General features: G+C 51.7%; 9 protein-coding genes across 9 annotated transcripts; 3 read left to right on the forward strand and 6 right to left on the reverse strand.

Annotated features, from left to right (window-relative positions):
- Positions 1-514: 514 nt before the first annotated feature.
- Positions 515-3,253, forward strand: LRP88_10689 (HET domain-containing protein; the record flags this gene model as incomplete). Its single annotated transcript, XM_083247140.1, has 2 exons — positions 515-623; positions 714-3,253. The coding sequence occupies 2 exons, from the start codon at positions 515-517 to the stop codon at positions 3,251-3,253; spliced, it is 2,649 nt and encodes an 882-aa protein (XP_083098253.1).
- A 441-nt stretch (positions 3,254-3,694) lies between these two features.
- Positions 3,695-5,368, forward strand: LRP88_10690 (transcription factor domain-containing protein; the record flags this gene model as incomplete). The annotated part of the gene is made up of 1 exon (XM_083247141.1): positions 3,695-5,368. One exon carries the CDS (start codon positions 3,695-3,697, stop codon positions 5,366-5,368), a length of 1,674 nt encoding a protein of 557 aa, XP_083098254.1.
- A 198-nt stretch (positions 5,369-5,566) lies between these two features.
- LRP88_10691 (uncharacterized protein) lies at positions 5,567-6,774 on the reverse strand (the record flags this gene model as incomplete). The annotated part of the gene is made up of 2 exons (XM_083247142.1): positions 5,567-6,550; positions 6,607-6,774. The coding sequence occupies 2 exons, from the start codon at positions 6,772-6,774 to the stop codon at positions 5,567-5,569; spliced, it is 1,152 nt and encodes a 383-aa protein (XP_083098255.1).
- Positions 6,775-8,071: 1,297 nt separating this feature from the next.
- Positions 8,072-8,794, reverse strand: LRP88_10692 (uncharacterized protein; the record flags this gene model as incomplete). Its single annotated transcript, XM_083247143.1, has 1 exon — positions 8,072-8,794. The coding sequence occupies one exon, from the start codon at positions 8,792-8,794 to the stop codon at positions 8,072-8,074; it is 723 nt and encodes a 240-aa protein (XP_083098256.1).
- A 4,113-nt stretch (positions 8,795-12,907) lies between these two features.
- Positions 12,908-14,248, reverse strand: LRP88_10693 (uncharacterized protein; the record flags this gene model as incomplete). The annotated part of the gene is made up of 1 exon (XM_083247144.1): positions 12,908-14,248. The coding sequence occupies one exon, from the start codon at positions 14,246-14,248 to the stop codon at positions 12,908-12,910; it is 1,341 nt and encodes a 446-aa protein (XP_083098257.1).
- A 2,974-nt stretch (positions 14,249-17,222) lies between these two features.
- On the forward strand, positions 17,223-19,912 carry LRP88_10694 (uncharacterized protein; the record flags this gene model as incomplete). Its single annotated transcript, XM_083247145.1, has 3 exons — positions 17,223-17,558; positions 17,629-19,851; positions 19,904-19,912. The coding sequence occupies 3 exons, from the start codon at positions 17,223-17,225 to the stop codon at positions 19,910-19,912; spliced, it is 2,568 nt and encodes an 855-aa protein (XP_083098258.1).
- Positions 19,913-20,262: 350 nt separating this feature from the next.
- Positions 20,263-21,333, reverse strand: LRP88_10695 (uncharacterized protein; the record flags this gene model as incomplete). Its single annotated transcript, XM_083247146.1, has 1 exon — positions 20,263-21,333. The coding sequence occupies one exon, from the start codon at positions 21,331-21,333 to the stop codon at positions 20,263-20,265; it is 1,071 nt and encodes a 356-aa protein (XP_083098259.1).
- A 532-nt stretch (positions 21,334-21,865) lies between these two features.
- On the reverse strand, positions 21,866-22,899 carry LRP88_10696 (uncharacterized protein; the record flags this gene model as incomplete). Its single annotated transcript, XM_083247147.1, has 2 exons — positions 21,866-22,203; positions 22,350-22,899. The coding sequence occupies 2 exons, from the start codon at positions 22,897-22,899 to the stop codon at positions 21,866-21,868; spliced, it is 888 nt and encodes a 295-aa protein (XP_083098260.1).
- Positions 22,900-25,808: 2,909 nt separating this feature from the next.
- On the reverse strand, positions 25,809-27,166 carry LRP88_10697 (fatty acid desaturase-domain-containing protein; the record flags this gene model as incomplete). The annotated part of the gene is made up of 4 exons (XM_083247148.1): positions 25,809-25,986; positions 26,034-26,202; positions 26,253-27,054; positions 27,110-27,166. 4 exons carry the CDS (start codon positions 27,164-27,166, stop codon positions 25,809-25,811), a joined length of 1,206 nt encoding a protein of 401 aa, XP_083098261.1.
- Positions 27,167-27,689: the final 523 nt, after the last annotated feature.

Consider the following 27,689-nt stretch of genomic DNA (forward strand, 5'->3'; position numbering starts at 1 on the left):
GGCGTTCATCTTGATATTCAAGAGGTTTTTCGGATCACTGAATACGATTCATATCCACGTGACAGTCGGCAGTACTGTTACATTCGATGTGAATGCACTGCTGCCTGGTCGATTCCTTCGTTTGCCAAGGATTGCACTCAGCCGGGGACTCTTCTCCCCTGTATTCTGCTCATGTCAATTGAAAGGTCCTTGCTATTATGCTCTTTTCTCTCTGGATTAAAACGTAGCTATCCTGTTTGTATCATATCCAGTTACTCTATTGGTTCATAGCCACTATCACCCAACGACAGCCAATATCAGCCTCGGTAAACACGCCAGGCAAACGCCTCACCTGAGCAGCCTGCGTACTCTCAAACACAATGCTGACTCGGCTCGATTTTATTCCCTTTTCCGTCAGGCTCCACCGAAATCTCACTGTCTCATCCTCATCGCCTATTTCGTCTCACGCCATAAGAGTTGGCTGCTCATCTTCAACCTTCATCTCCTCAACAGCTGAAACAGACACACTTCTCACATGGATAACGATCCTGTTGAGCCCGTGCCGGCTAACGCCGGTCCCAGCGATGATCCCGCCACTATCAACGAGGGCATCACTCGAGCCCGTATTGAGCGTTTCCAGAAGAGTACCCGTCCACGAACTGAAGAGATCTTGAAAGACAAAGGCGAGTACACTTGACTTGAATCATTCAGATCAACCCGCTAACCAGAATCAGGCTATGATACCAGCAAGTACAACTTTAACGAATTGCCCGAGGTGGCGCATCAGGATCGCGAAGACCGCTTCATCGAGTGTGTTAAGACCTTACTCGACCTTGCCCTAGGAGAGGATACAGCGCTCCCACAGGTCAGCCCCAAGGACCCGAAGAAGGATAATGAACCGCACGTCTCCGAAGAGTCCTTCTATTCGACCGTTCCTCTCGATATCTCTCCGTTCTGCGACTCGGTGCGCCTCCTGGAGCTCTTGCCTGCAACAAGTTCGGATGCACCAATTTGCGCCAATATGAAATGTCCCAGAAACTTTCCGGGACTGCCCAAGTATGAGGCTCTCTCATACGTACGGGGCTCGCCCGAGCCTGTGTGCGCCATCACGATCAACGACCATCAGATCATGATCAACTCGAACCTCCACGACGCCTTGAAGTATTTCCGCCGACCAGAAACCTCGCGGATCTTGTGGGTGGACCAGCTATGCATCAATCAGCAAGACGCAATCGAAAAGTCTCACCAGGTAGCTCGCATGGGAGACATCTATCGCAAGGCCACCGACGTCGTTATTTTTCTCGGACCTCCCACTGCACCCCTCACCTTCTTCATGGACGCGCTAGCCAACAAGCGCCTCATCGATCTGCAAGACGAAGCATTGGATGGGCCAGGCAGCATTCTTCAACTGGCAGTGGAAGCCGTCTGCGCCTTCTGCTCGAATCCATGGTGGACACGACTCTGGGTGCAACAGGAATTCTACCTCGCCAACGGCGACCCTCTGTGGCTCTGTGGAGATCTATCGGCTCGCACATCTCAGATCCAAGAGGAGCTTGTTCGGCTCCGAAAAGACTTTCTCTCCCACCGCGCCGAGCTGGAGGACCGAGGCATCCCGGACCTGAGCCTGGAACACGCGTTTAACAACCTCTTTCCCATGGTCCTGGAACAACTCGCCCAACGGTCCAACTCCAGAGGTCCTCGTCGCCCAAAGGACAGTGGAAAAGGCACTTACCAGCCAAAGACGCGGCTTCATATCCTTCCATCCGTGCTATACGCACACCTGGACAGAACTACATCAGACCCGCGAGACTATGTCTATGGCGTCCGAGATCTCATGGGACCGGTATTCAGCCAAACAGTTCTCCCAGACTATTCGAAGAGCGCCGAGTACGCATTTGAACTACTGGCCGCATGGCTTCTCCTGGTAGAATCCTGGGCTGATATGTTCTGGCACTACCCTTCTCGACCAGCCACCTCCCCCGATGATCCCGTTGCTCCCTCATGGGTCCCAGACTTTTCTCGTCGGTCTCATAAGCCCGTCTTCGAGCCAACTCCGGATAAAGCAAACCCCGGCAAGGGCCTTGGTCACATCAGCTGTGCCATTGTGGATCGGGTACTGCACATCCAAGGACGGGAGCTCGGCGCAATAAAAGAGATTGTTCTTCTGCCTGCTGACAACAGCCTCGCCTTGATTAACGAACTTTGGCGGTTCGACAACCAGCGCAACGACATGTCGACGGCATTCGCCAGGCTTGGCCTCGTGGCCAGGACTCCATCCTCCTCCTTCTACTGGGCCCTGGACCATTTGACAGGCGTGGACCAGGCAGCTTCAACCCGTACTCGGCTCAACTTCCAGGTGGATGTTGCCGTCTTGTTCAACATTCTCGAGGAAGAGTACGACAAGGTGAGACGAGACATTGACACAAACCTACTAGTGGGCGAGTCCTCCGAAGAGGAAAGTGAATCAGATAATGCTGCTTTGTATTTTCGCAACCTACGACTATCCGGCATGTTTATCTTCCTCAAAGACAAGGCTCTTGGGGACTTTGCAGGCTCCTGCATGTTTGATTACGCCAACCTGGTATCCCAGCTACAGGTCCTCGCGTTCCAAACAACTGAAGAGACAGAGGACTTGGCACAACAGTTGTTTGGAATCGAAGAAGCACAGGATGAGAGCTTGCCGGAAATGCAGCCTTTCTGTCTCGCCCTAGCGCGTCAACTTTACAACGGCGTTCACGACGAGGAGATACAGGACTGTGTGGTTCATATCCTACGCATTGCAAGAGTGTTCCATGAGGCCTGTCAGCACCGGTGGAGCAAACTCACACTTGAACCCCAGGCAACTGGAGATGAGAAGTCAGCAGAATATGACGCCCAGGTGGAAGAATTGACCAACATGGCGCGGGACAAGTTGCGCAACCTGGACCACGTGTTGCCCAAATGGGACCAGAAAGTGAACCCGCTGCAGGCCCTTCTGGACAGCAGAAATGTCACATGTGAGGGACGGGTCTTATTCCGGAATTCCAACGACAAGATGGGTCTATCGTGCCCTGGTGTTGAAGGCATCGAGGTGGGTCAGAGGATTGTGATGTTCGAGGGCCCCAGATTCCCAATGATCATCTGCCCTACCCCGTCCCCGTCGTCTGACAAGCACAGATATGGAAAGATTGTTGGGCATGCCATGGTTGAGGGGCTCGTGGCGAGCAGCGGCGAGGTCGGAAGTCAAACGGAGGGATCGCCCAAGGCAAAGCTCAAGATGTTCAGAATAGTTTGAGCCGTAGCTAGTCAGGAAATACCTAGATTGTGAATACACTTCTTCTTTATAGCTCCCGAGTCAGCTTCCTCGCCCAGGCCATGTGTAAGCTCTGCGCCATCTGGGAAGTGGATATCTGAGAGAAACATGTCTGGTGGCCAACACAAGTCTAGGGAGATAGACGAATCATATCGATCGACACTCTTTAGCCTAGAAGGTCCAGCCGAGGCACGTTCAGGGGTCCCTGCAAATGAGCAAGACGCTGTCAGGGAGCTAACACAAAGCAGCGTAAGAGCTGACGTTATCTGTTAACAAGCTATCAGACAAATCTAACGCTCTAAGTGGATGCCCGGAAATAAGCTCCTCCAACGATACCACGATCCCCCGCTTTTCCCTCCCTCAATCTCGACATCAATCATGTCACCGTAGCCCACTCAACACACCCACGCATTCCATAACATAATGCCCCGTCGCCCTACCTCCTCCGCCCCCGTGCAGAGACGCACCCGCTCAGGCTGCCAGACGTGCCGCTCCCGCAAGGTCAAGTGCGACGAGGCCAAGCCTAGGTGCCGCAACTGCGTGTCTCGCGGCCTAGCGTGCAGCAGGCACCTGCAGCTCAAGTGGGAACCCGAGTTTGCGGCTCGTGGGCTGTCGTTTGGCAGGGAGGGCGTGTGGTGTAAGGGGTCGTCGTCGGCGTCAGCTCGACCTAGGAGGCAATCTCAGACACGGCATACTCCCATCTTGCTGGCCTCGCCGTCTATCGGGCCTCGTCACTTTATCAATACCTACTGCAGCGACTTTGACCCTGATTCGAATCATGAGCAGGGTCTGGGAGATGAGACGGTTGAACTCAGAGAGCAGGCTGACCTGTCAAGTTCGGCTCTCGTCTTTCGGCCAGAATCACATCCAACCCTAATACTCCCGCCATCTCTATATCCCACCCTCAACACATCCGAACAAAGCCTTTTCCAATATTACCTACTACGGCTATGTCCCCTCACAACACCATCACCACATCTATCATCACCATTCATGAACCTGGTCGCCCCGTTGTTCACGTTAAGCGGGCAGGATCTCGTCACGCAGTCCGTCCTCGCCTTTTCCGCCCGGCATCGAAGCATCACCGACCCTCAATGGACAAGAACCGCCATGAGGATCAAGGGCAATGTCCTAAAAGGCCTGTTACAGAAAATCCAATCTCCCAATATTACAGCAGACGTCATCTTGGACCCTCAAGTGCCCGCGGCAATGATGTTTCTCTGCCTCTACGAGATATTGGACAACTGCGATCACCGATGGGTCATCCATCTCAGAGCAAGTCAAGATTTTATGCGAAAGAGAAAACAGCTCTTGCTACCTAGCACCGAGGATTCCGGGTTTGGAAGCCTCGCATCTTTTGCGGAGCGCTACTTTGCATTTCAGGATGTCATCAGCAGGACCGCTTGTGGCAACTCACCACTCTTTGGTCTGGAATACTGGCAGAAGCCGGACCAACCTGAGGATATCGATGCTTGGATGGGATGCAGCCCGGCTATGGCATCAGTCATCTTTCGAATCACCGAGTTAGCAAGGTCGCGGGACCGGGACGGCATGTCGAAGCAACGCTTCGAGAGGGAGGTGGCAGAGCTGGAGAGGGAACTTGCGTTAGTGAGCTCCAAGATGACAGTCATTGAGGCGCTAGACGACACTGTAAGACGCTGCGTCGAGCTCAAAAAGTCGTCAGTAGAGGTATACTTCCACTGCCTGCTACGCGACGCAGATCCGAGCACATGGCGCGTCTCGCAGCTCATCGCCGAGATACTCACATCCACTCAAGACCTCGTCAAGCAAGGATGCGTCGCAGGTCTGCTGTTCCCCCTCTTCGTGGCAGCCGTCGAGCTCAACCCTCTGGACGACGGCGCCATATCGAGCAGCGATGATGCCGGCTCGCAGACATCCGGCAGACGTCTGGTTTTGGAAACTCTCGACGCCATGGCCGGCGCGTCCTTGGCCAACATTGAGAGAACCAAGGCCGTCATTCTCAAGGTCTGGCGAATGCGAGATTTGCAGGCAGAGCACGACCATGTAGTGACAGGAGAGCAGAACGACTGGCACAGCTTTGTGAGCCCGTATACTCAGAACCTCAGCCTGGCCTGAGATGGGCAAGCATCGGATCAACACATGGGCATCATAAGTAGAGAATATTACGGTTCCCGGCACACGTGTTGAGATGGTTGTAATGAATAATATTCCCGGGCGATAGAATACAGCAGTTCTACATACAAACAAGTCCCCCGCCAAAAACCCCGAAAGCTGACAACCCTTGCACCAATGCCCTCCTTGGCAGCCGTGTCATCACAGGCAGGTTCTTGGACGGCGATAGCGGGCTCCTCGACCCTTCGTCCTCCTCTTAGTAGCCTCGACCCTCTTTCTTCCCTTCGGCTCCTTGCCATCACCTCTCTTGCGCTTCTTCCTGATCCGGCTTGGATCAAAGTCTCCCGGATCGTTCAGGGGTTGCTGGATCATTTCCAGCCCTCGTTCCTGGTAATGCACTATTGGAAGAAACGGCCGCTGTCGACCAACCCTGGGGCGCAGATGCCTTGTCTCGACTTGGCTATCGTACGCTCGCAGCGAGCAGGATTTGGCGACGCTTCTTACGCGCTCATCTGCGGGAAAGGAGGCGTGGAAGTTCCGAGCCAAGCCACGCCATTGGTCAATGATGTGGTATTGGAAGAGATGTAGGTCCGCGGCTGCCATGCTTTGAAAGGTCCATTGCGGCTTCCAGCCCTGTCTTGGGCCATAGGGATGTGGTATAGTCCAAGCAAAGCTCAAGTCAACCAGAATACCTCTAATATACTGGCTGAGGCTTAGATCCCTCACTACTATCCCGCTCTCATGAAGTCCATGAAGGTTGCCGAGCATGCGTGACAGTGAGGGTCCCATACAAAACCAGTCATACTCGTTTTGCCCTTCATCAGACGGCCAATCGTCCATGTCGAGCTTATCCACCCAGTCCTTGACGATTCCCATGGCAGGGTTGTCTCTAATGCCGAGGAAGGTCATCAAGTTCTGGTGCTCCTCGAAAAAGGCGAGGTCCTGTACGTCCACAGCGCGCAGCATCTTTTTGTTCATGGCCTCGCTGTGTTCAACGGCGACGTAGCCATGAACCTTGACGGCAAGGTGTTCTCGGCCCAGCTCCTTCAGCCTGCCAAAGGCACGACATTCATTCTGGAACGGTAGGAAATGCTGGTCAAACACGTCTCGGCTCATTGCTTTGGGTGCCCCGGACTCATACTCCTGTAGGCTAGGCAAATCGACGCAGGTTCTGTCGCTCGTAAACTAAGTCGCCGTTAAAAAAGCAAATTTCATGAGCATGCATGAATTTATTCACTCACAAGCTTGAGAGCATAGAACTTTTCGCCGATCTTGATCTTGAAGATGCTGGCATGGGCGCTGGGGACGTTGAGTAGGGAGAGAAACTCGACATCGTCAGCGGCTAGGTCGTGCGGAAAAGGCTCTAGTTTAGGGCCTTCGCATTCTGGTAGGGGATTGAGCGTCGTCATTTTGGATATGTAACCAAATCAAAAAATCAAACAAGATATCTTGTCAAAGTGAAGTGATGGAAAAGCCAGAACAGACTCATGGCGGTCTCGCAAGAATAATGTAGCCGCAGTCTTGATAATGACGAGGCTATCGACTGACAACCCTCCCAAGCGAGCCACCTGCGGGTCTTTGATCCCAGGCAGCTATGAGCTCTTCTTTATCCTTGTTCGGACGGAGCACAAAGGGCTTCATATGAGGCATGGTGCTACGACACGATCAACGCCATAAGGGCCAACACGCGTGCCTAAGCTCAAAGACGGCAACATGAACACTAAAACCTATGGGACAAAGACTGGTAATCATTTCCCATGTTTCTTTCAACTAGGCCTTTGACTTGGTTAGAGATGTATGGGGGTTTTCGGTCTGTGCGGTGATAGGCCCTTCGAAGGGGTGTTACATCCAACTCTTTGTTGCTGTCTCTCTCATTAGCCTCTAACTCGTCTTGGTGAGTGGTTATCAAAGTATGGCACTTGAAGGTGAATCGGCACCATGGCTTTGTTCGCTTGGTGCTGTTTGATAACTGCCACATCCACCACGTCCTTCTTTGTAAAGTGGGTGTGGTCTCTGGCAGATCACAAAGGCTTGCCAAGGAGTGCTCGGGTCAATAGAGGCCATTTTTCCAAGACCCAGAGATAAACACGGGGAGAATTCTCCTGGTTGCCGCTGCAAACTACCCAGCGGGTTTCTTTGAGGTGCTGCTGGAGGCATTGGCTAGCCGTTTGCACTCTTCACCCAAACACCTCCAGAGTGTCGCTGTACTTGCAGAACCTTGGGAGTCAGCTTCTTGTAGCAACTTGAATCATGTATTAGTCCATATCCATGTCCACTAATCGCTGTTAAAGCGCCGTTTCTCGCAGCTCTAGAGTGTTTGTTAGCTACCTAGATTCTTTACTAGGCTTCTCACCGCAACATCGTTTTGTGCCGGTTGCCATATAATATTATGCTTTAAAGGCGTGCTACTCTAAGCAAGTACTGCAACGACCAGTCACCGTGCTAGAAAATTGCTTCTCCTCGCTGTTCTTTCAACCCCTAAATCGCAAACTCACGCAGCTACTCAGCCACAGGCCGCAGTCCCTCCCCGTGACTTTGACAATGCTTGATACAGAACCCAGTTTGACAAATCATCCAAGACTCTTGTCAGAGGGCCTGGCCCCTAGCCCTTTTAGCCCTCTCGTTAGACGCGCCTCCTCCCTTACACTTCTTCCTAAGCTTGTTTATCTTTTCCAGGTCAAACTCTCCCGGGTCATGTCGAGAAAGCTAAACCATGTCGAACTCAACGCCATCCTTATTGAGCAAAGGCAGCAACGGCCGCTGCTGCCCCGGACGAGGCCGTAGCTCCCTCGCTTGCTCGGGGCTCTGGTACGCCAGGAGCGAGCAGGTCTTGGGGGCGGCCTTGAGCTTGGGCAGGTCCCCACCAGACGCGGCCCGTCGATATTTCGCGGCTTCTCGGCGCCAATCATCAATGACGTTTACCTGGAACGAGTAAAGATCCCAGGCTGCGCAGCTCTGGAAGGTCCATCGCAGTTTCCAGCCCCGGCCTGGGCCAAAAGGGTGAGGCATGGTCCACGCCAAGCTCAGGTCGACAAGCACGCCGTCGAGGTACTGCCAGATACCCAAGTCCCTGGCCACTATTCCAATCTCGTGAAGCTCGTGGAGATCTCTAAGCATTCGCGGGAAGTGGCGTACCTGCCACAACTCATCATAGGCGGCTTTCTCCTCCTCGCCAGTTATGCTAAGGTCGTGAGCGACCCTGTCTACCCAGCCCTTGACTATCCCCATGAAGGGAGTGGTGTCTCGCTCGTGCTTCCTAATCTTATAGGTGCGCTCGTACTTGGACTCGAGGCGCCGCAGCTTTTGAGTAAAGGCCTCGGTGACTGGTATGACAACGTAGCCGTAGGTCTTGACGGCGAGGTGCTCACGACCCAGCTCCTTGAGCCTGCCAAAAGCCCGACCTTCGTTCTCAAACGGCGTGAAGTGCAGGTCAAACTCCTCTCAACTCATGGTGGAAGTCGGACCGGCCTCGTACTCTTCGTCCCAAGGCAAGTCAGTCATGTTGCAAGTGAACTATGTCGTCGCTGTGAGTGACTGGCTCATCATATCCGTCTGTGTACTTACAATCTTGAGAGCATAACACTTGTCGCCAATCTTGATTTTAAGGACCTTGCCGTGGGCACTTCAATACTGGACCTGTTCAAGAAACTCGACATCATCTGCGACCATGTCATGTCCGAACGGTTCCAGTTTAGGGCCGTCCACATCCGGCAGGGGCTTGAGGGTTTCCATGAAGAAATATGATGAGTTGTTAATTGTAAAGAAGTGAAAGGCGCGCGTGCGCGTATGTGTGTGTGGTAAAAGGATGAATATGGGCGGTTGCAAGAGTCACGTCTCACACACCTACTTATCATCAAAGGGACATGATGTCTCTAGTCGATACAGACTCTGGGCAGTTATTCTTCTTTGATACGTTGCCACCCAAAGCGGCCACACGCCTTTCTTTATTCTTGGTGGAGAAGGGGGCGGAGCACAAAGAACAGCACGGCTCTCCGCGTTGGGCTACGCCGGAAGAGCATTAACCACGCGGGTAGACGCCAATTAAAGAACGGATTTGAAAATCCCAGCGCTAGGAAACGTGGTTTCTTCTCTCTTGCCTCTTTAGGTTGCCAATGAGTTGATTGTATTCATTGGCATCGATTAGAAACACGCCGAGCAATCGCGGGCGAATCGATGTAGGATGTAGTCTGGTAAAGACTAGCCTAGCCCAACAAGGCCAGGCCTTTCTTTCTTTCTTCCCTCCCTCAGTGCGCCTTTCCATCGTCACATCATTGCAGATGAACACGGGATTAGTTTTCTTTGTTCTTCTAACCGATCACGGCAAACAATGACCTTGACAGTAAGGTGCAAATTGAAGCCTAGAAGTGGCTGGAAGTTACATCCCGGAAGTGATGCTCTGCGTCACCTCAGCAGGATATAAATCCCAATGCATCTCTGTAAACACACTTTCCTCGTAAAGTTCTTCAGTCCCAAATCAGCAACTCCTGCCAGTCTGGGAAATATCAAGCCTTTCTACAGCCTCTATACTCCGCAGCACAATTCTTCCACCCTTATTCTGCGCTCAACTGGCCAATCTCGTCCAGCTATGGCTAGGCTAACCATTCAGAACATCTTGGCAATGCCAAACCCAACCTTTCACTTGAACTCGCCCAATCCTCGGGCCCCGGAGATTAGGATCTCGTGGATAAACGCTCAACATTGCCGTGTCAGGCGATGGGACGATTTCAACCTTGGCAATCTCTCCAGTGCCTTTGGAGACGTCCTCAGCCAGCCAGCATCCGTCGGTATCGGGCCGGTGGCCGCCCACAGGGAGGTCCAAAACCTCTCGGAGATGAAGAATGACTGCATCAACTCGCTGCTCAACATTCTAGAAGGCCCTGTCGACAGTGGCAGACGCCTACTGGGTCACAGGCTCGGCTCGACGATGCCGATCGCCCATAGCCAGAACATAAAACTTCAAGGCGGGTATGTCCCCAGCCTCACATTCTACATCAACGCGGCGTCTCGCGCCCTCCTTGTTGTAAGCTGCGCGCGGCTTTCAGCCACCTGGACCTCTAAAGAGCTCCAGAACCACGAGTCAGGCGACACATCTCCCATCTGCCAGCTTGCCACGTACGCTAGAGAGAGCAAAACCCGCTAAGGGTTCGTCATGACGGACAAGGAAGTCGTCGTGGTCCGTTTCTCCGTGGGTACATGCGGCGAGTACATAGCTGAGTGGCAAGCCATCCCACGAAGCGCGAACGACGAGGGAGTCTTGACGGTCGGTCTGGCTGTTTGGTCTCTCGTAATGATGAGCCTTAACGAGAATCATCGCACGGTTGCGACGGAAACTCAGACTCTGCCCATCAATCTGTGGTGGGGAGAGCAACGTGCCGGTGGGGATATCAACTATCGTCACCACTTGTCCGGGAGAGAACTTCCCTCCCTGCACTCGGGGGCAGTCCGTTGGTTCAAAAAGGCCCAGTGATTTTAGTGCTTGTGTACTAGAGCCAAAAGCTGACTGAATTGGTCGAGTTACGGTGGTGACATGTTCACACCTTGAGAGTAGACGCGGAATAGAAGCCAAGATCACGGCTTAGAATAGAAAATTGATGATTTGTTGCGGAACTTTTACCCTCCCTTGAAAAGAAAACAAAAATTACTGCTTCAAGCACACCATGCAACAGTATCAATCAGATCAATAACAAAGTTCATCCTTGTAATTAAGCCAGCCTGCCCTCTAATGTGAGGGATGCACGCAGGAAAACCCTCGCCAGGGCTCTTCTCCTTAGAGACCACATCTGCCTCGAATTCCTAATGATGGATCGGTGAAGAAGCCCTGAGCGGCCAGTCACAATCTTGCCCTCATCCAGAAGAGCAGCGCCTTTCATGGCCGTCCATGAGCTACATGGCGTGCGGTCGATCTAGCAATCGGCAAGGAAGGTGACCTTCCTTTGTCGAATAGCCTCAAGGTCCCCGTTGAAAATCCGACCCCGTAAAAATAATCTCCGCAGTCTACTCTTTTTATCAAGCCCGGCCCTTGATGGGTTAACTAAGCCAGAAGACCTACTTTTTTACCAAGGGATCTTGATCTCCCCACCAAACCTGATGAATTCCTCGTGGCGTAAGTCCCAAGCGTGAGTCCTAACCGTGGAGCAGGGTGAACTTGGCGGCGCCTCAAAAAGAAGCCATCAACTACAATAAAAAAGAACACAGTTCCTAACACATGTAACTGTGTGGCATCAACCGAATCACGCCCAGCTCTACCAAAAGCGAGGTCAAGTGCACTTCGATATTCCAAGTCTTAACAATGGACAATACATCTCGTCTTTGATCATCCAAGACTTCAAGATCTGGCAAAGCTCTTCCGTTTCGCCACTTCTCGCTCAAGAAGCACAACCAGTCCGTCTCTATTAGCTTTAAAAACTTCCTTTTCTCTCTTTTTTTTTTCTCTCGGCAGTTCGATACTGGCCATTTGTAATGCTAATTCCAGGCTCTATCCGTCAGCTTGCCACCTACGCCAAAGAAAGCAGAACCCGCTACTCTTTCATTATAATAAATAAGGAAGTCATCATTATGTGCTTTATAGTAGACTCTAACTGCCAGTATAGAGCCAAGTGGCAGGCCATCCCGCGGGATATAAGCGGCAAGGGGACTCTAATGGTTGGCCTAGCTGTCTGGGCTCTGATCATGATAAGCCTCTATAAGCAGCACCACGCGGTCGCGACTAAGGCCAAGATGTTACCTATTAACCTTTGGTAGAGAGAGTAAGGTATTAATAGGAGATTCACTTATCGTCGCTCCTTATCCGGGAGGGAGCTCCTTTACTTATATTCTAGAGCAATGTATAGAGATTCTTAAGCCTTCACGGCTCCTGTGGTAAAGGCATACACCGAATGAGTTGGGAAAGTCACACGGGTGTTTGGGGTTACTATTGTCACTTGGGATCACGGCACCGGGGCGTTAGGGGTTTGTTTTTGAGTGTTTTTAGTATCAGTCTTCTGCTTCTAGTTTTTACTCTCTAATCAGACAGTATGAATCCGCTCTGCTACACATCTAGCCCTTGGATACATGTGACGTCGCCCTTGGGAAATACCAGCTCCAAGGATTCCACGTACTCTACCACAAAATAGGCACCAGGAATCAGCATCAGTCGGGTCAATAAAAGAGTTCATTTTTCCAAACAAGCCGGTATGTCCTCTCACGCAAGGGATATAACCCGAGAAACCATTCGCCGGGCTCCTCTTCTTTAGCCCTCCTCACGAAGCACAACCAACCTATTTCTATCAGCTCCGAAAACCTCCTTTGCTCTCTCTTGTTGCCATTGGGCCTCCTCGAGAAGCGCAACCAATCTGTTTCTATTAGCTTTGAAAACCTCCTTTGCCCTCTCTTCTTTTTCTCTCGGCAGTTCGACACTGGCCATTTGTAGTGCTGACCCCAGGCTCCCCTGGTCAAAGACATGCCAGCCGCACCTCCAAGATGGTCTCGACCTGTTGTTTAAGACCCCACTCTGCGATGATGTGTAGTAACCCGGATTGGGGGTTCCAGGAATGGCGTTGTCACTCAGCAACCTTGGTCATCAGGCAGTTGAGTGTTTCTAAACTCCCGTGTTCTAAAGCCGACCTGCTCACACACTTGCCTGGTGTCCACCTCTTTCCGCTGATCCAGGTCGTAAGCAAGCAGTTCTACCACATCCCGTCCATGGGGATTGGCTGATGCTGCAGCCAACACATTGGAGACCTGCTCATACTTGGCCTTCATCAAGTCCCTCTTTCGACTGGTCTCCCACCAACTCTGGTCCATGTCTTCTCTGCATTCCAGTGATGCATGCTGGTCCATTTCTACCACTTCGAGCAGGAACTGGATGGTGTTGATCATGTCATGAGAATCAGTGCACAGGCTGGCTGCCCAAAACAACTCATCACTTCCACCGCTAAAGGCGCTCTCTACCCAAAGGTTATTTCGTTCTGTAAACCAGAGATCTTCAACCAATCCGGTGAAGTCCGATTCAATGGCCCATCGGAGTAACTGCCTTCGAACCTGGACGCTGGACTCGCCGAGGTTGTATCGCTGATCGAAAATCAAGGCCAGTTCAAAGGCATCCCTCCGAGACTCAGCGCCATCCAGGTTCAGATCATCCAGGGTTTTCTTGTCCAATGGTGCTAGGGGTCCGAAAAGAGGCTGTGTAGATTGCAGAACTGAACTCTCTTTGGAACTGTAGTAGTCATTAAGAAAGGTTGGGGTGATGCTATTGGACCAGAGCAACCAGTCGATTGCGTTCATGTACACATGCGAAAGCCATCGAACGTCATCAGCCATTTCGAATACACGCATATCCACGAACATTTTATTTCTTCTCTCAAGAAACTCTCGGTTGGTCAAAGTTTGGCGCTGGTGCATCATCCAGCGCAGCTCTGATCGATAAGCCTCATACAAGAATGCATCAGCCCTTGCTTTGATTTTCGGCGAAGAGAGATTGGCGAGAGTTTTGACAACTTCTTGACTCTCACTGAACCTTTGCCGTCTCTTGAGCAAGATGGCCTGAGAGAGAAGAAGATGCTGCGTCTGGGCACTGCCTGGGTCCCCTGATCGTGGGCACAAGGCCGGGACGACGCTCATGGTGGCCTCGCTGGGAGTGGCCAGGCCCTCTGAGATGAGCGATTGAATCATACCCTCGACCATGGCGGTTTCCGTAGTGTCTGACCCGCTGTCTCTTGAGACAGTGACGTTTTCGAGGTGGTCCAGGCGAAGTGTGTCAATTGTCTCAACAAAGGTGGTGAAAAGATCCTGCGCCATCAACTGAAGCAACGAACTCGTTGCATCAATTGAGAGGACTCTTTCAAGATCAAGCTCATATCGAAATCGTTTCCGTTCAGCTTTATCCCCGTCGTCGAATAGGACCATGTTAGAAACGGAGAGGTTGATAAGGGTAAGATCGTGTGATATGGCGTCGCTGTTGATGACGTATTTTGAAAGGCGCCATTGTTCAAGGACAAAGCCGATAGCCCCCGTATCATCTCTAGGAATGACTATGCTTTTCCTTCGTCGCCCCCGAATCCATTCCGCGAGGTTCTGGTCCCAAGAATGAATGTACCTATCGAAGCTCCATGACCACAGCCCCAGGACAGCCTCGAGCTGGTTGCCATCGATGGTCCAACCGGTATCCGCGTTCCTCAGACAAAAGCAAATGGGCATGTCTGGATCTTGGTAATACTTATCCGCCGTCAAATGGCAACCCGTTGACCAGATGAGTGACCTCACATATTCTTCTTGTGCCGGATATAAGAGCTGACTTGACTTTTGCAACGCGTTTTTCAGACGCAGAGCAATCTTTCGAGTATCAATCTCCCATGCCTGATACGGCAGTTGTTTCGTCAAATGCGCCAGTCGTGTCCGAATACGCATCGATTTGGCAACCATGTTTGGTGGACTTGAGCTAGGTTTGCGCTCCTCGGTTTTGCGTAGAAGTTTCTCAAGGTCGGTACCATCATCCCACGCCAGGGAGAAGAATCCCGAACTGTCCGATTCAATCCACCCCATGAGTGCTTCTTCTCTTATTCGGCTGTACCGAGTTAGTGCAACTGCGACGTTGTCCCCAACCTTCATTGTTGCATCACGCCCCGATATTTCTCGGCACGAAACTTTGAAGGATCCAGTAAAATCGGCCTTCGAGGGTAGCTCCAATTCGAGGATCAAATGACACGCGTCGCAGACTTTGGGCGTCTGTTGAAATAATAGATGGCAGATGAGATGAAGAAAGGAAAATAGGGAGGTAACCTTCACCGTGATTCTGGTTCAAGAGGAAATCAGGCTCCCTCCGACCTCACCTGTCATTCGGATATTAGAATACGCAGGCGACAAGGGGTGCCCGACGAGGCTGTTCTTGTGAGCATGCGGATTGGGCAGAGGATTGATATCCCCTGCCAAGATGAATGCATCAAGGGGCGCAGCAGCCAATTGTGGTTGAAGAGGAGCGCCATTCACACGGAATCAGCCCTGCCATCGACCAACAGGTCACACTTCTCAAGCAGGGTGTGCTATACCTGGAGTTTTTGTTTGATAATTAGGTAGGCTGAAAAAAACAACTTGTCTCACTTTTGCGGCTTGTCATTGGAGTCTTGGAGGACTGTAAAGCTACAGCCCCTCAAACACCAAGGAGTGAGTGCCTTGGCGCTGCAAAACCTGCGCTGAAAGGAGAGGATCACAAATCTAAGGCGATCGCTTTGTGAAACCAGGCTTCAATATACAAAGCACGTTTTTTTGACCAGAAAGAAAGGAGTTTGTGTTTTTACGGTGTATAGGTGTGTTGTCAACAGCACATTGGGCATATCGATGGTGAGCTTGAACACGACATGCCTACCCAACTTCTCCCAAGGTAAACCCAGCTATCAAGCAATATCCGAGGAAATCCTGACTCAGTCAATGATTGATAGCGGTTCTCGGCGGGTACGTACGTCAATCCTATCAGCATCAATACCACATGGCTAGTCCAGTGACTTCTCGAGCACCAAAAGCCGAATACGATAATGACAAAGTGGACGAGTGTAGTATATCATCAGCATCAAGTTCCAATAGCATGCAACACTTCATCGCTGAGATTCTCGTATTTTTATGCCTCCTCGTAGCCTACACAAGAAGGACGGGTAGAACAGAAAGTCATTCCTGCTGTTCAGCATAAATCATGCAACTGAAATCCAAATTAAGATGTCACTGATCAGGGCAGTATGTAAGAACAGCCTAGAAGGAGAAACAGGGTAATGATTAAGGTTCGACAATCGAATCTGCCCAGCTAGCAATAACTGTACTGGTTAGATTTCATTCTGGCACCAGCTGCACTACTGAAGTGCCCAACCCGCCACTCAGCACCGAGACCTTGATGCTAGAGGAGCAGTAATTCTTTTCTATCGGATGCATATTTGAGGCTCACGCCGCATCTGCACGATCTGACTTCCAGGACCCTCTGATCAACACCGAGACCGGTTTTGACCTGGAAGAAAACGGCACTTCGCCCTGTTTGGCTGCACTCTATCAAGTCAGGAACTTTATTTAGTACTTTCTTTGGAGGAGAAAGAGGTTTGGGGTCTAAGACTAGCTGAATACACGATATTGACTCTGACCTTGTGCCGCATTTCTTGAGAAATCACCGCCGTGCTGCTACTTTTGCAGGTTCCGGGCTCACATCCATAACATCTTGCACCTCCGAGGAGACTGTACTCTTCCACTCATTTCTCACCTTGAGCATTCTCCAAGACCCCGTACTAATAGAAGAAGTACTCAAGGTCAATTAAATGGTAGAGGCGATACTGCGGACGGGCCATGGCTGCACATACAAGCACTTCCTTTGGCGCCAATCAACTGATCCATAGAGGTGCAATACTGCGCCGTAAAGCTTCACTTCCAACCGTCACCGTCTCTTCATCCATTTTTTACTGACATTCAAAAAAGTATGCATCAACCTACAAGGCACCTTCTCCGAGCTGCTCCTGCCCTCACCAGCCTCAGCACTGTTCGGCAGGTGCTCGGCCCCACACGTCGTCGCGTCCGGACCTGCTCCGTTTGTACCTGCCCGAATGCATCTCGAGTCCCATCACCTTCATTCCATTGTCGCTTCATCCTTTGCATTCTTACGCTTCCGTCGTCTATTATCCGCGATCCCTTTCTCGTTTTTCACCTCCCTGTTGTCGTTTGTTTTCTCCAAGTCTGTTCGGCTTGCCCTCGCTGCCTCTCCCTGCACTGAGACTCGCCCATGATCACGATCAACAGATCGTGGACGTAGTGATCGGGTCATCACTCGTCCTCTGGGTATTCTTCACTGCACTTCCATTACTGACCGATTATTCATGCAGTACAGGCAGGGCGCCTCTTTTACCAGGCAACAATGCTTCCCTCCTCTCCTTCATTCGCCCTCGCCATCCGGGCCCTTCCTATCGCCTTCTCCGTCCTTCTTCTTGTCGCAGTCATTCTAAACGGCTTCTCTCCCAACGACGACCCTTACCGATGCAAGGCTTTGCTGGGAGACGGCATCCGAAATGGCAGCTGGCTTCACCACCCCGACAGCAATGGCGACAGGAAGCCATTCACCAACTGGCAACCCGACGGCTGTATGCTGCACCGGTATACCAGCGACGACATTCGCCGATGCATGGACGGTCGCCACATTATCTTCTCGGGAGACTCGACAACTCGTCAGGTCTATTGGGGCATGGCACGGCTGGTAAGCGACCTTTCAACACCGCACGATCTCTTCAATTCCTTCCTGAGATACTAACCAGGCATATCAACAGATCAATCGCAAAACGGCTGTAGAAGCGCGCGAACATGTCGAGAAGCATTCAAGCCACGAATTGACTTTGGATGGAATCCAGATGAGGATGATTTGGAACCCGTGGTTCCTGACTGGTGAGCTCAACCCAGAACTCACCCGTGAACTCGAGCTCTTCACCAAAGAGAAGCATCACCCACCACCCATCAAAGAGCAAAAGGGTCCTGCTCTCGTTATGCTCGGCGCTGGTAGCTGGTACTCTCTCATGTACACAGAAAAACAGTCATTCAGCTACTTCCAGGAAGCATTTGACAACATCACCGACATCCTACACCTCGAAGACCTACCCACGTTTGGCACCCGCTCAATGGATCCTCACGACGGCGTTGGAAACGAAGTGTTCATTGCCCCTGTCGCACCTCCATTCTACGAAAGTTTACCTGAATCACGAACGCGACCAGAAGGCATTCACGAGGGCGAGGTCGAGACCATTGACAAGTACATCTTCGACGCCGAAGCCCAACACAACCTCCGCCTCCTTCGAGCCTTTCCCGAGCTGTCGCGTAACCAGCCTGGCGCGATTGTCGACCTTTACGACACTGGCTTCCATGTAATTGACTCGGTCGCTGAAATTAAAGCCAATATCCTGCTCAATCTTCGCTGCAACGCGAAACTCGACAAGTTGTCTGGTTATCCCTACGACCGAACCTGCTGCAGTGACTATGGCTCCCGATCATTCGCCCAGATTATTGTCCTCGGCCTCACTGCCTTTTACACCTTCGCTTGCGTCGTTTTCGAAATCATGGACATTGTCAACTTCGCAGAGACCCCCGGCAGACAGTGGTTAAACATGAAGGTTGGGGTGTTTACAATGGCCCTGCTCTACTGTTATGTTGCCGACCGAACGGACCTCTTTTCCAAGGGCATGAAAGAGTTTGTCCCACTAGAATTTGCACTTCTTGTCGCCGTATACGCCGTCGTCTTTGTCGCCACGATCCGAAGGACCAAGTTGCGTATTGTCGCTGCTGATGCCACGGCTAGTCCCGTCAATGAGGATATCAGCATTCTCTCACGAGATCAAACCGAGGAATGGAAAGGATGGATGCAAGCAGCCATTCTGATCTACCATTGGACAGGCGCCTCCCGCAATCTTCCTATTTACATGTTTATTAGGTTACTCGTCGCAGCCTACCTCTTTCAGACTGGGTACGGCCACACCCTCTTCTTCCTAGCCAAGAAGGATTTCTCGCTTCGCCGAATCGTCAGCGTCCTGCTCCGCTTGAACATTCTCAGCTGCGCACTTCCATATATCATGGACACCGACTACATGTTTTACTATTTCGCGCCGCTTGTGAGCTTCTGGTTCCTTGTCGTCTGTGCAACAATGGGTATAGGTCCCAGGTACAACGACAATACATATGCGGTCATCAGCAAAATTTGTGGCTCCCTCGTCCTCATCACAGCCATGCTCAAGTTCACTCCAATCATGGAATGGGTATTTGTGGCTCTCGAGATCGTCTTCCGGATCAAGTGGGATCTCCATGAGTGGGAATTCCGTGTCGGCTTGGACAGCTTCATTGTCTATGTGGGCATGCTCGCAGGCCTGGCGCACCAACGGATTGAGCGTAACAGCACATGGTTCACGAACTACAGAAACGCCATCGCTCCATCTTTGGCAATCCTGCTGATTTACGCAGTTTCGTGCCTCATTTTTTGCGACGAGAAAAGAAAGTACACGATAGTCCATCCCTACTTATCCTTTCTGCCCGTCCTCGCCTTCGTCGCCCTCCGAAATGCCACGAGCCGCTTGCGAAACATGTACTCTACTGCCGCGGCCTGGCTCGGCCGATGCTCCCTGGAAACATTCATCCTCCAGTATCACATTTACCTCGCAGGTGATACCAAGGGTGTTCTCCTTTTCGGATTCTTCAAGGGAGATGGAAGTCTTTTATCGGACCGTTGGCGGGATTTGGTCATCATCGTGCCTATCTTCCTTTGGATGAGCAACTTGGTTGCCGATGCATCAGGAGCCATCGTCAAGTTGGTAATGAACAAGCCTGAAGAAACCCCCTACGATGAGGAGGACGAGCTCAAGATTATCGAGCCTACATGGGGCAAATACACTCTACTTGATGGTCACAGACTAGGCCGCCTTAATCAAGTGCTTGGAACGGCGATAAAGGTTGCTAGTGACCCTCGTCTGCGGATAGCATCCATCGTTGCACTGATGTGGCTACTAAACTGGGTAAGTTGAGCAAAAAGGTGTCGCGCAGTAGCTCGGCTAACAAGATGTCCAGTTGTACTGAACACACGAGTGTTGTGCCTACATGGCCACGGAAGAATGGCGTTTAATGCTGGTGCATGAAGACGAACGAGCTCAAACTCCAGCGGGTTTGTAGAAAGACTGGCGATTTTAAAGTCTGTGGGCTCTTTTAAACTTGATGGTTTTGGCACTTGAGAACCGGGATGTTGTCTTCAGTGCTCTTAGAGATTGTTAAACAGACTTGTCCATACCATGTTAACCTAGGGCACAGGATTCACTCATCGACACAATTCACTTGACGCACTCAATGGCTGGTAAAGGCTTAAATAAGACTGGCCGCAAAAAGAAATCGAGACTCGTTGATCAATGGCAGCATCACGATGCTGAGATATCCTACAGCAGCACAAAGAGGGTTGCCAGGGGCAAAAACAGGGCCAACGTTGGCAACATGGCCTCTCTTGCACCGACTGCGACACTATCATCTTCGCCTTCTTCTTCTTCCCCCTCTTTACCCTCGTTACGCTCATCTTCAATGCGCTTGTTCTCCTCCGGGGTGTTGTTTAGACCCCTCATACAGACCAACTCTGAGACAGGCTGGCTGGCCTCCTCAGTTTCATAATAGGACTCAGAACTCCCATTCTTGGCATACCCCCAGGTGACGAGCACCATATCAGCACTGTAACTGGCATCTCTGACGCCAAGCCCATACTGGCCAGGAGTATTGAGCGGGGAAACGAAGGAGACAAATTCGGTGCCTCTCAGCCAGGTTATGTTTTCGGCCTTGTCCTCGCCGTTTTCATCACTCCACCGGGTGTAGTTCTCTGCAGCCCGAATTGACGTGATATCGACGGTGAGCTTGCATTCTGGAGGCTCACGAGGGTTTCCAATTTCCCACTCTCTGCCGTTCCATGTTGGGCTATTCTCCAAAGCGTCCAGGCACGTGTCATTGAACGTGGCCTCGCATGAACCATTTCCATACATCAGCCTTTCGAGCTCATACCCGCTGAAACGGCTGTTACGGTTGAGAAAGTAGTATCCAAGACTGACACGCCACGACGGGTGCGGCGTGTAGAAGCCTTGGCGCTCAATCACGTCGTCGACAAGAGCAGATGGAGGCTCGAGGAGGATCATGGAGCCAGCAAAGACAGCGTCAGTGTCATCATCTGTGACGACGTCTTTTGCGGGGATCTTGGCGCGAACGGTAAGAGAGACAGCCCAGCCATCGATTGAGTCGGCATCTTCGTAGGGCTGAGAGATGTTGTAGCCGGGAATTGGCCATCGGCGGATGAGGTCGTAGTCTGCCATTAGAGAGGGCCAGTCCTCGTCCGGGACGTTGCCAGGCGCTGACGCTCGGAGTGCCCTTTCGCCTCTGTAGTTGCTACCAGGCCCGAAATCCTTTGTCCGAGCCTGGCCAAGGACTTGGGGGGCGTAAGACACCAAGAGGTATGCGTATGAGAGGAGCATGTTACTGAAATGTGATGGATGCCTTCGATGCTGAGTCTTTCACTCTCCTTCTAAGAGGCAAAAAGGAGTGTTGAGCATATCAGCGAGGAAAGCAATTGCGTGGTGGCTTCTGTTGCCATTGTGGTCTCTTTTATCTTGAGGTGCTAATCGCGATGCATTCTTGGCAGTCTTGGTCGCCTCAGCTGGCACGTCAATCTTGACGTCTTTGGGAGATGCACCTGACTGGCATGACGTGCGCTGAGATTCAAGCATTTATCCTGAGGATAATGAAAGGGGAGAAGGCCTTGAATAGATTTCCTTGTTCAAATATTAATGTACAGCACATAGGGGATGATCTTGGACCAAGCCCGCTTGATGGTTGCTATACGCCCAGTTGAGGTGGTCGATGATCGCTGCTACAGACTATCGCCGTCATTTATAGGCAGACATACGACATACCATCATGCTGCATCCCAGAATTGATAGCCAACTAACCCAAGACAAACAGCTTCTCTACACGAAACATGCATCTTCATCTTGGCTGACGCTATCATCAAGGCGCAGCACCAACCAAGGCCGTCTCCCCCTCCTCCAATCCCGCCCATCTCCAGCACGCATCCCACAAAATTCTCTGCTTGTTCTCGTCCTTGGTCATCGGAGACTCTTCTTCTCTCTTGACGCCCAAGAAATATCCCCTTGTGCCTTCAAACTCCTTCCCGACGCTCAACTCTGCCAGATCCTTGCCTGCGTCTGCGGAGCGGCGGAATGAGCTTGTTATGTGTTTTGTAAGGGGGAGGAGATGGCCTATCGTGCCGAGAACGAAGCGGATGACGGGTTTTTGGGCCGTGTGCGCGCGAGAGTCGACGATGCCGCCTGGGTCCATTGCTGTAACTGTGATGCCCGAGAGGTTTGGATCCTATAAACGTTAGATTTACGTGGTAAAGGAGGGGAGCAACATGCCTTTTTGAACCTTGTGTTGAGATCATGCATCAACACGACATTCGCCAACTTTGCAATCCCATACCTCTGAAACCCACGATCATGTTCCTGTCCAGGCTCATCAGGCAAAGGCTTCACGATCTGCTCCACGTCCTCTGGAATCTGAGCAATGAGCTTGGTGAGAGGGTGTGGTCTGTCGGGATAGTGCGCGTTGGAACCGAGGAGGACAATCCTCCCGTCAGAAGCCATAGATCCTAGCAGCTTGAGAATGAGAAGGTAGTGTGATAAATGTCCGACTTGGAAGGATGCCTCGAGGCCATCTTGCGTGTACTTTGTCTCTGATAAAGACCAAGTAAATGCATTACACACGATAGCTTTCATACGCGGCAACTTTCCACTCTTGACCCCCTCGGCCGTCTTTTCAGCAAACGAGCGTATATCCGCGAGGGAAGAAAGGTCGAGAGCTTCGATGTGAGCCTTTGCGTTGGGTTTCGAGGTTATAATGTTGGAGAGCTTTGCAGAGTTGGCGTCGGATGGATCGCGGACGGTGGCGAGGAGGGTGTAGGATGGGTAGGACGAGAGGAGGTGGTCGACGAAGCCTAGGGCTACGGAGCCGTTGGCGCCGGTTATTATGACGGTGCCTGTCATTATGTATGAGTAGTCGAGATGGGGTTTCAGATGGCAGAACTGTATGAAGGCGAGTATGGGAGCCGTGCTGAACTCTGTCAAGTACCTATTGATGAAATAACAAGAGTTCAGAGCAAAACGCGAAACAAGAGAAACACTCTGAATTTAATGGTTGTAAATCTTCCAGTCTCATTTCAGTAGTCCCCTAATCATAGATATTCCTCACGGCGCAGTCCCGTCGCGGAACTCCGGCGCCCGGAACTCCATGGACTTCCGGCCTCCGTCAACACCTCGTCATCAGCCAAACTTTCAAATAACCCCTTTCCCAAGCGTAAAACACCCAATCAGACACATTACACCCCAAATTAGATAGATCCTACAGGTTATAAATCACAACTCCATATCTTCCAAGATCGTCCACGCAAGAGAAGGACTCATCTCACTCAAACTAATTCCCTCCTTTGTCCGCGTCAAACGGTTTACTTGTCCTCTTGCCCGTCGGTCCAGCCCCCTCACCACTCCCAACAACTTTGCAAAAGGGTCTTTGGGTAGTTTTTGACACATGGCGTCAAACAGTGCCAGGCATGCATCCGAGATCCTCCGGTCTGTTGAGACGTGGTCGTGGGCTGGGAATTCAATCATGTTTACGATTAGGAGGACGAGACAGGAGTATGATCCGCATGTATGTAGCCTAAATTGTCAGTTATATTTCCCAGTAAGTGTGTGGGGAGTACCTACCAGAGCGTAAACTCACTCTGTCGTGCCATGGTGATAAGCTCAAGACACAACCTCGCACCGCTCACACACCCCGTCCATCCAGGTGGCAAAGGCGCAAGGCCAGCTCGCACGAGCTCTCCATCCGGCTCATCATCCTTGACTTCAATGACAGCCGGTGAAAGGTAGCTATTCACCCTATCGATCCAGACATCGTCAAATGAAAAGATGGAGTGTAGTTGAATCAAGCACTCAAAGTGGCGGTAAAACATGTTGAGCATGAGCAGCGTCGGCATCGGTGAGAGACGCTGCTTTATCCCCTCGGCGGTTTGTAACTCTGGGGGTATAGTCTTGAGCCACTCAGTCATTCTCTCTTCGATGCGGGTGATGTTGTTAGATCGTTGCTCGTGCGTGAGTTTCCGTCCCTTTTGACTGTAGAGGAGGTCATTCGTCTTTCCCTGTATAAAAGCAAGTTGCACCCGAGCCCGCAGAAAGTTGAGCTGCACAGAATCTATATCCGAAGTAATAACACCCAGTCCATCTTCAGGGTCTGCGGGTGGTAGGTCCAGGTCTGTCTCGCTGTCAAGTTGGTAATAAGGCGATTTACAGCGCAGCGCCAACTCCTATAAACCTTTAGCAATGTAAAAGACTCCAAACATAAATACATACCCTGTCATAGATATAAGCAATCCAAAAAACACGACACCTCAAAAGCGTCTCCGCCTTTGAAACCCCCTGCGACGCCAATCTCGAATGCAACCTCAGACTCTGCGCCAACCGAACAACACTCCCCATCAAAACAATAGCAAGCTGAAAGTCAGCAGACCCCTGATAGAAAATCGCCATCGCGAGAAGAACTTGCACTCCCATCAGGTCTTGCCCGGGCGTCATCAGCTCCGTCATGGCGGACCGGATGTTGCGGACGCACTGGGCAAGCGGTGGATCGTCCATGTATCTACCCTCGAGGACGCGGTAGGTTATCGCCATGACGATGTTGACTGCTGCCCAGGGAACCATGGATCGCTTGTTCGGAGATGAATGCCAATCAAGCAGCATCCTCATAAACGTAGGCTCATCAAACAAAGGCATAAGTCGGTTATACTTTTTAAAATAATTATCCACCACGGGTAGAATCTCTGAAAGAGGCGGTAGCTCCAGGTGATTATGCATCGTCAAAGGCATCGGCCACTGATCAGGTTCGAAAAGCGTTGGACTCGCATCAGTCGCTAGACCATCTGCAGGAGTGGATATGTCAATATCATCAAGGCTGACATCGGGATATCTAGCCGCTGGCACAGAAGCTGAAGTAGAACTCTTTGTACCCGTCAGCACCGAGAGGAGAGCTTCAATTCCTGCCAGCCGCTCCTCGAGGGCCTGCATTCGATCCGGCCTGGACCATGTCAGTGGAACTTCCCATCACGACACTTATGATTCTTACTGTGGTGGCTGGGCCGCAGAGGGAATCGTCGCAGTGCTTCGAAGAACGGCTCTTCTTCTGGCCGTCGTGATCTTGCAGGCGACGCCATAGAGAGTACAGTTGGAGCATGTCGGCTTCCGTCCATCACATTTAATCTTGCGCGAGACGCAGTAATCACAGGCTACATGAGCATCAGCAAACAGGCCAGAAGAAAACACTGTTTAGTCTACTTACCCTTTCGCCTGCTGCTTTGCGCAACGTCCTCCATCTTTGAGAGCCTTCAGTTCCATCTCGTCATTGAAGAACGGCGCATCATTTGACCGATTGAAGCTTGGGCTTCGCGAAAGACTGACTAATCAAGCCGATTGGTCTTGGCGTTGTTGAGGTCTCCACACCTCCACGACCATCTCAATCTCATGCAAGAGATTGTCTCAGGATTGGATGGATCTAGATCGATAAAGCAAGCTCATCTCTGCCCAATCGCAGAGGCCATCTCAAATTGAGTCAAATTAGACACCAACCCAAGAGTCGCAGACAAAGGTTCAGAGCTAGGTTCATTGATTCAGCCTCTATTGGTATAATCCATTGCAGTCCAACAGGACAAGCAAACAACTCCATTTTGTTTCATCATCCGATTTGACCTTTCTATCTCAGAGCGTCTAAATCCGATACCAGCCGAGAAAGCATTTGCTCTAGATCTATAGCATTGTTGTGTCTAGTTGTGTGGTCTATCGTTGTCTATCCCATCGTCTAATCTATCTTCTCCCGTCTCTATGGGGTCCCCGACAGCCGTGGAGCTCTACTCCTTGGCCCATCGCATGGCACCCTGGTTGGTGGGGTCGTGCTCCACGTACTTGAGCGTGCCAAAGACGGACCAGAGCTGGCCGAGGAAGTTGCGCTCGTCGTGGTAGTAGAGGTCGCCCAGGAGAGGCTTGATGGCCTCGGTGGCCTCGTCGGCCTTGTAGAAGGGGATGCGGCTGAGATGGTCAGATTGAGTTCACATCAAGCGACAGAGAATACTCACGGGAAAAGGTGGTGGACGACATGCTTCTCAATGATGCCGTGGAACAGGTGCTTGCCAATGAAGCCAAATTCACGGTCAACAGTAGCGAGAGCGCCCTTGACATAGGTCCAGCCCTCGTTGGTATAGTGAGGGACCTCGGTGTGGTGGTGGTGGAGGTAGGTGATGGCGACTAAAATCACGTCAGCAGCTATTCTACTCTCGCAAATGAACAAATCTTACCCAGCCAGTGGTGCACCCAGAAGTAGGGGACGGCGTAGAGGAACAGAACAGTCGAAGTTCCGACAGCCTTGGAGGCAAAGTACAGGGCGGTGAAGGTGATGGCCAGGCCGAGGTCCGAGATAAAGATGAAGATGGCCTCGTTGGGGCGGAACACGGCGCTGGTGGGCTCAAAGTGGCTGACGCGGAACCACTTGGCCAGACCCTTGGGCTCCCACTGCTTGCTACCCTTACCAGCGCTGGCGTTGAACAGGAGGTACACCTGCCAGCCGAAGAGCTGGTGAAAGACGATCCTGATGAGCTGGGCGATGGGGGTATCCTCAAACAGCTCGTTCAGGTCGATGCCGGCAAAGATGCTGTGCTTCTTGGGCTGGGTGGCGGGCACAAAGGCCATGTCGAGGTCCATGTGGCCGGTGAAGCGGTGGTGGCGGTGGTGAGAGTACTTCCACGAGAAGTAGGGCACCAGGAGGAACGAGTGAAGGAACCATCCGACGACATTGTTGAGCTTTCCGTGAGTAGAGAAAGCACCGTGGCCGCACTCGTGGCCCAGGATCCAGACACCAGTGCACACGAGGCCCTGAACAAAGCCGTAGACCATCCAGGCGGCGACGCGAAGCCTCTGGTCAGGGATGGCGGGAATGTAGGTCAAGGCAGCCCAGACGAGGGTGGCCACCATGGCAAAGTCGCGGAAGACATAGTAGAAGGAGGTGAAGAGCGAGGGCTGGAAGCAGTGGGCGGGGATGGCATCCTTGATGGTCTTGATATCGGGGAACTGAGGCTGCTGCTGCTGAGGCTCCAGAGTCACCTTTGCGACAGAGTCAACAGCTGAAGAGGAGAGAGGGGAGCAGAGTAGAACTGACCTTGGCAGAAGGCTTCTCAACCACAACAGTGGTCGAAGTACGCTGTCGAGTAGCCATGTTGAGCTGATCTAGACAGAACAATTGGGAGACGTAGAAGACGAGCCAGCGACCTCAGACCAATTGATGTTTGCTAGAGAAGGGGAAGAGAAAGAAAGGTGGGAAATTTTTCTCTCCTTGGGCTCCCTCCCTGTTGGCTCTCGTCCCAGCTTTAAACCCAGAGCTCTCCCTCCTCCCCTCGTTTGCTCGTCTTGACCTAATCCAGCCATGGCATAAAAAAAAAGTGCGTTTGCCCCCCCAGTCTCCGCTCAACAAGAGCAGAGAGACCCTTGGAGAATAGGGGTCCAGAACTCCATGCCGTTGCACAGGCCAATGGGGCCGGGGTGTTGGGCCATTTAGCGGCGATGCTGGGCCCACGATGCGGGAAATCATGGAGCTGTTTGGCCTGGCAGTGGGCGCTGGAGAAGGGAAGATGTCGTATACGAGAAAGGGCCATTCGCATCGTATCCGTTTGAAAGCGGTGAGGGAGGCCAATTGGCGGCTACGCTCATGTCATGTCGTTCGTTTGGACGAGTCGGGCAAA

The sequence above is a fragment of the Fusarium phalaenopsidis genome (assembly GCF_050370095.1).
Source record: "Fusarium phalaenopsidis strain FUZ10S chromosome Unknown contig_32304, whole genome shotgun sequence".
NCBI lineage: Eukaryota > Fungi > Ascomycota > Sordariomycetes > Hypocreales > Nectriaceae > Fusarium > Fusarium phalaenopsidis.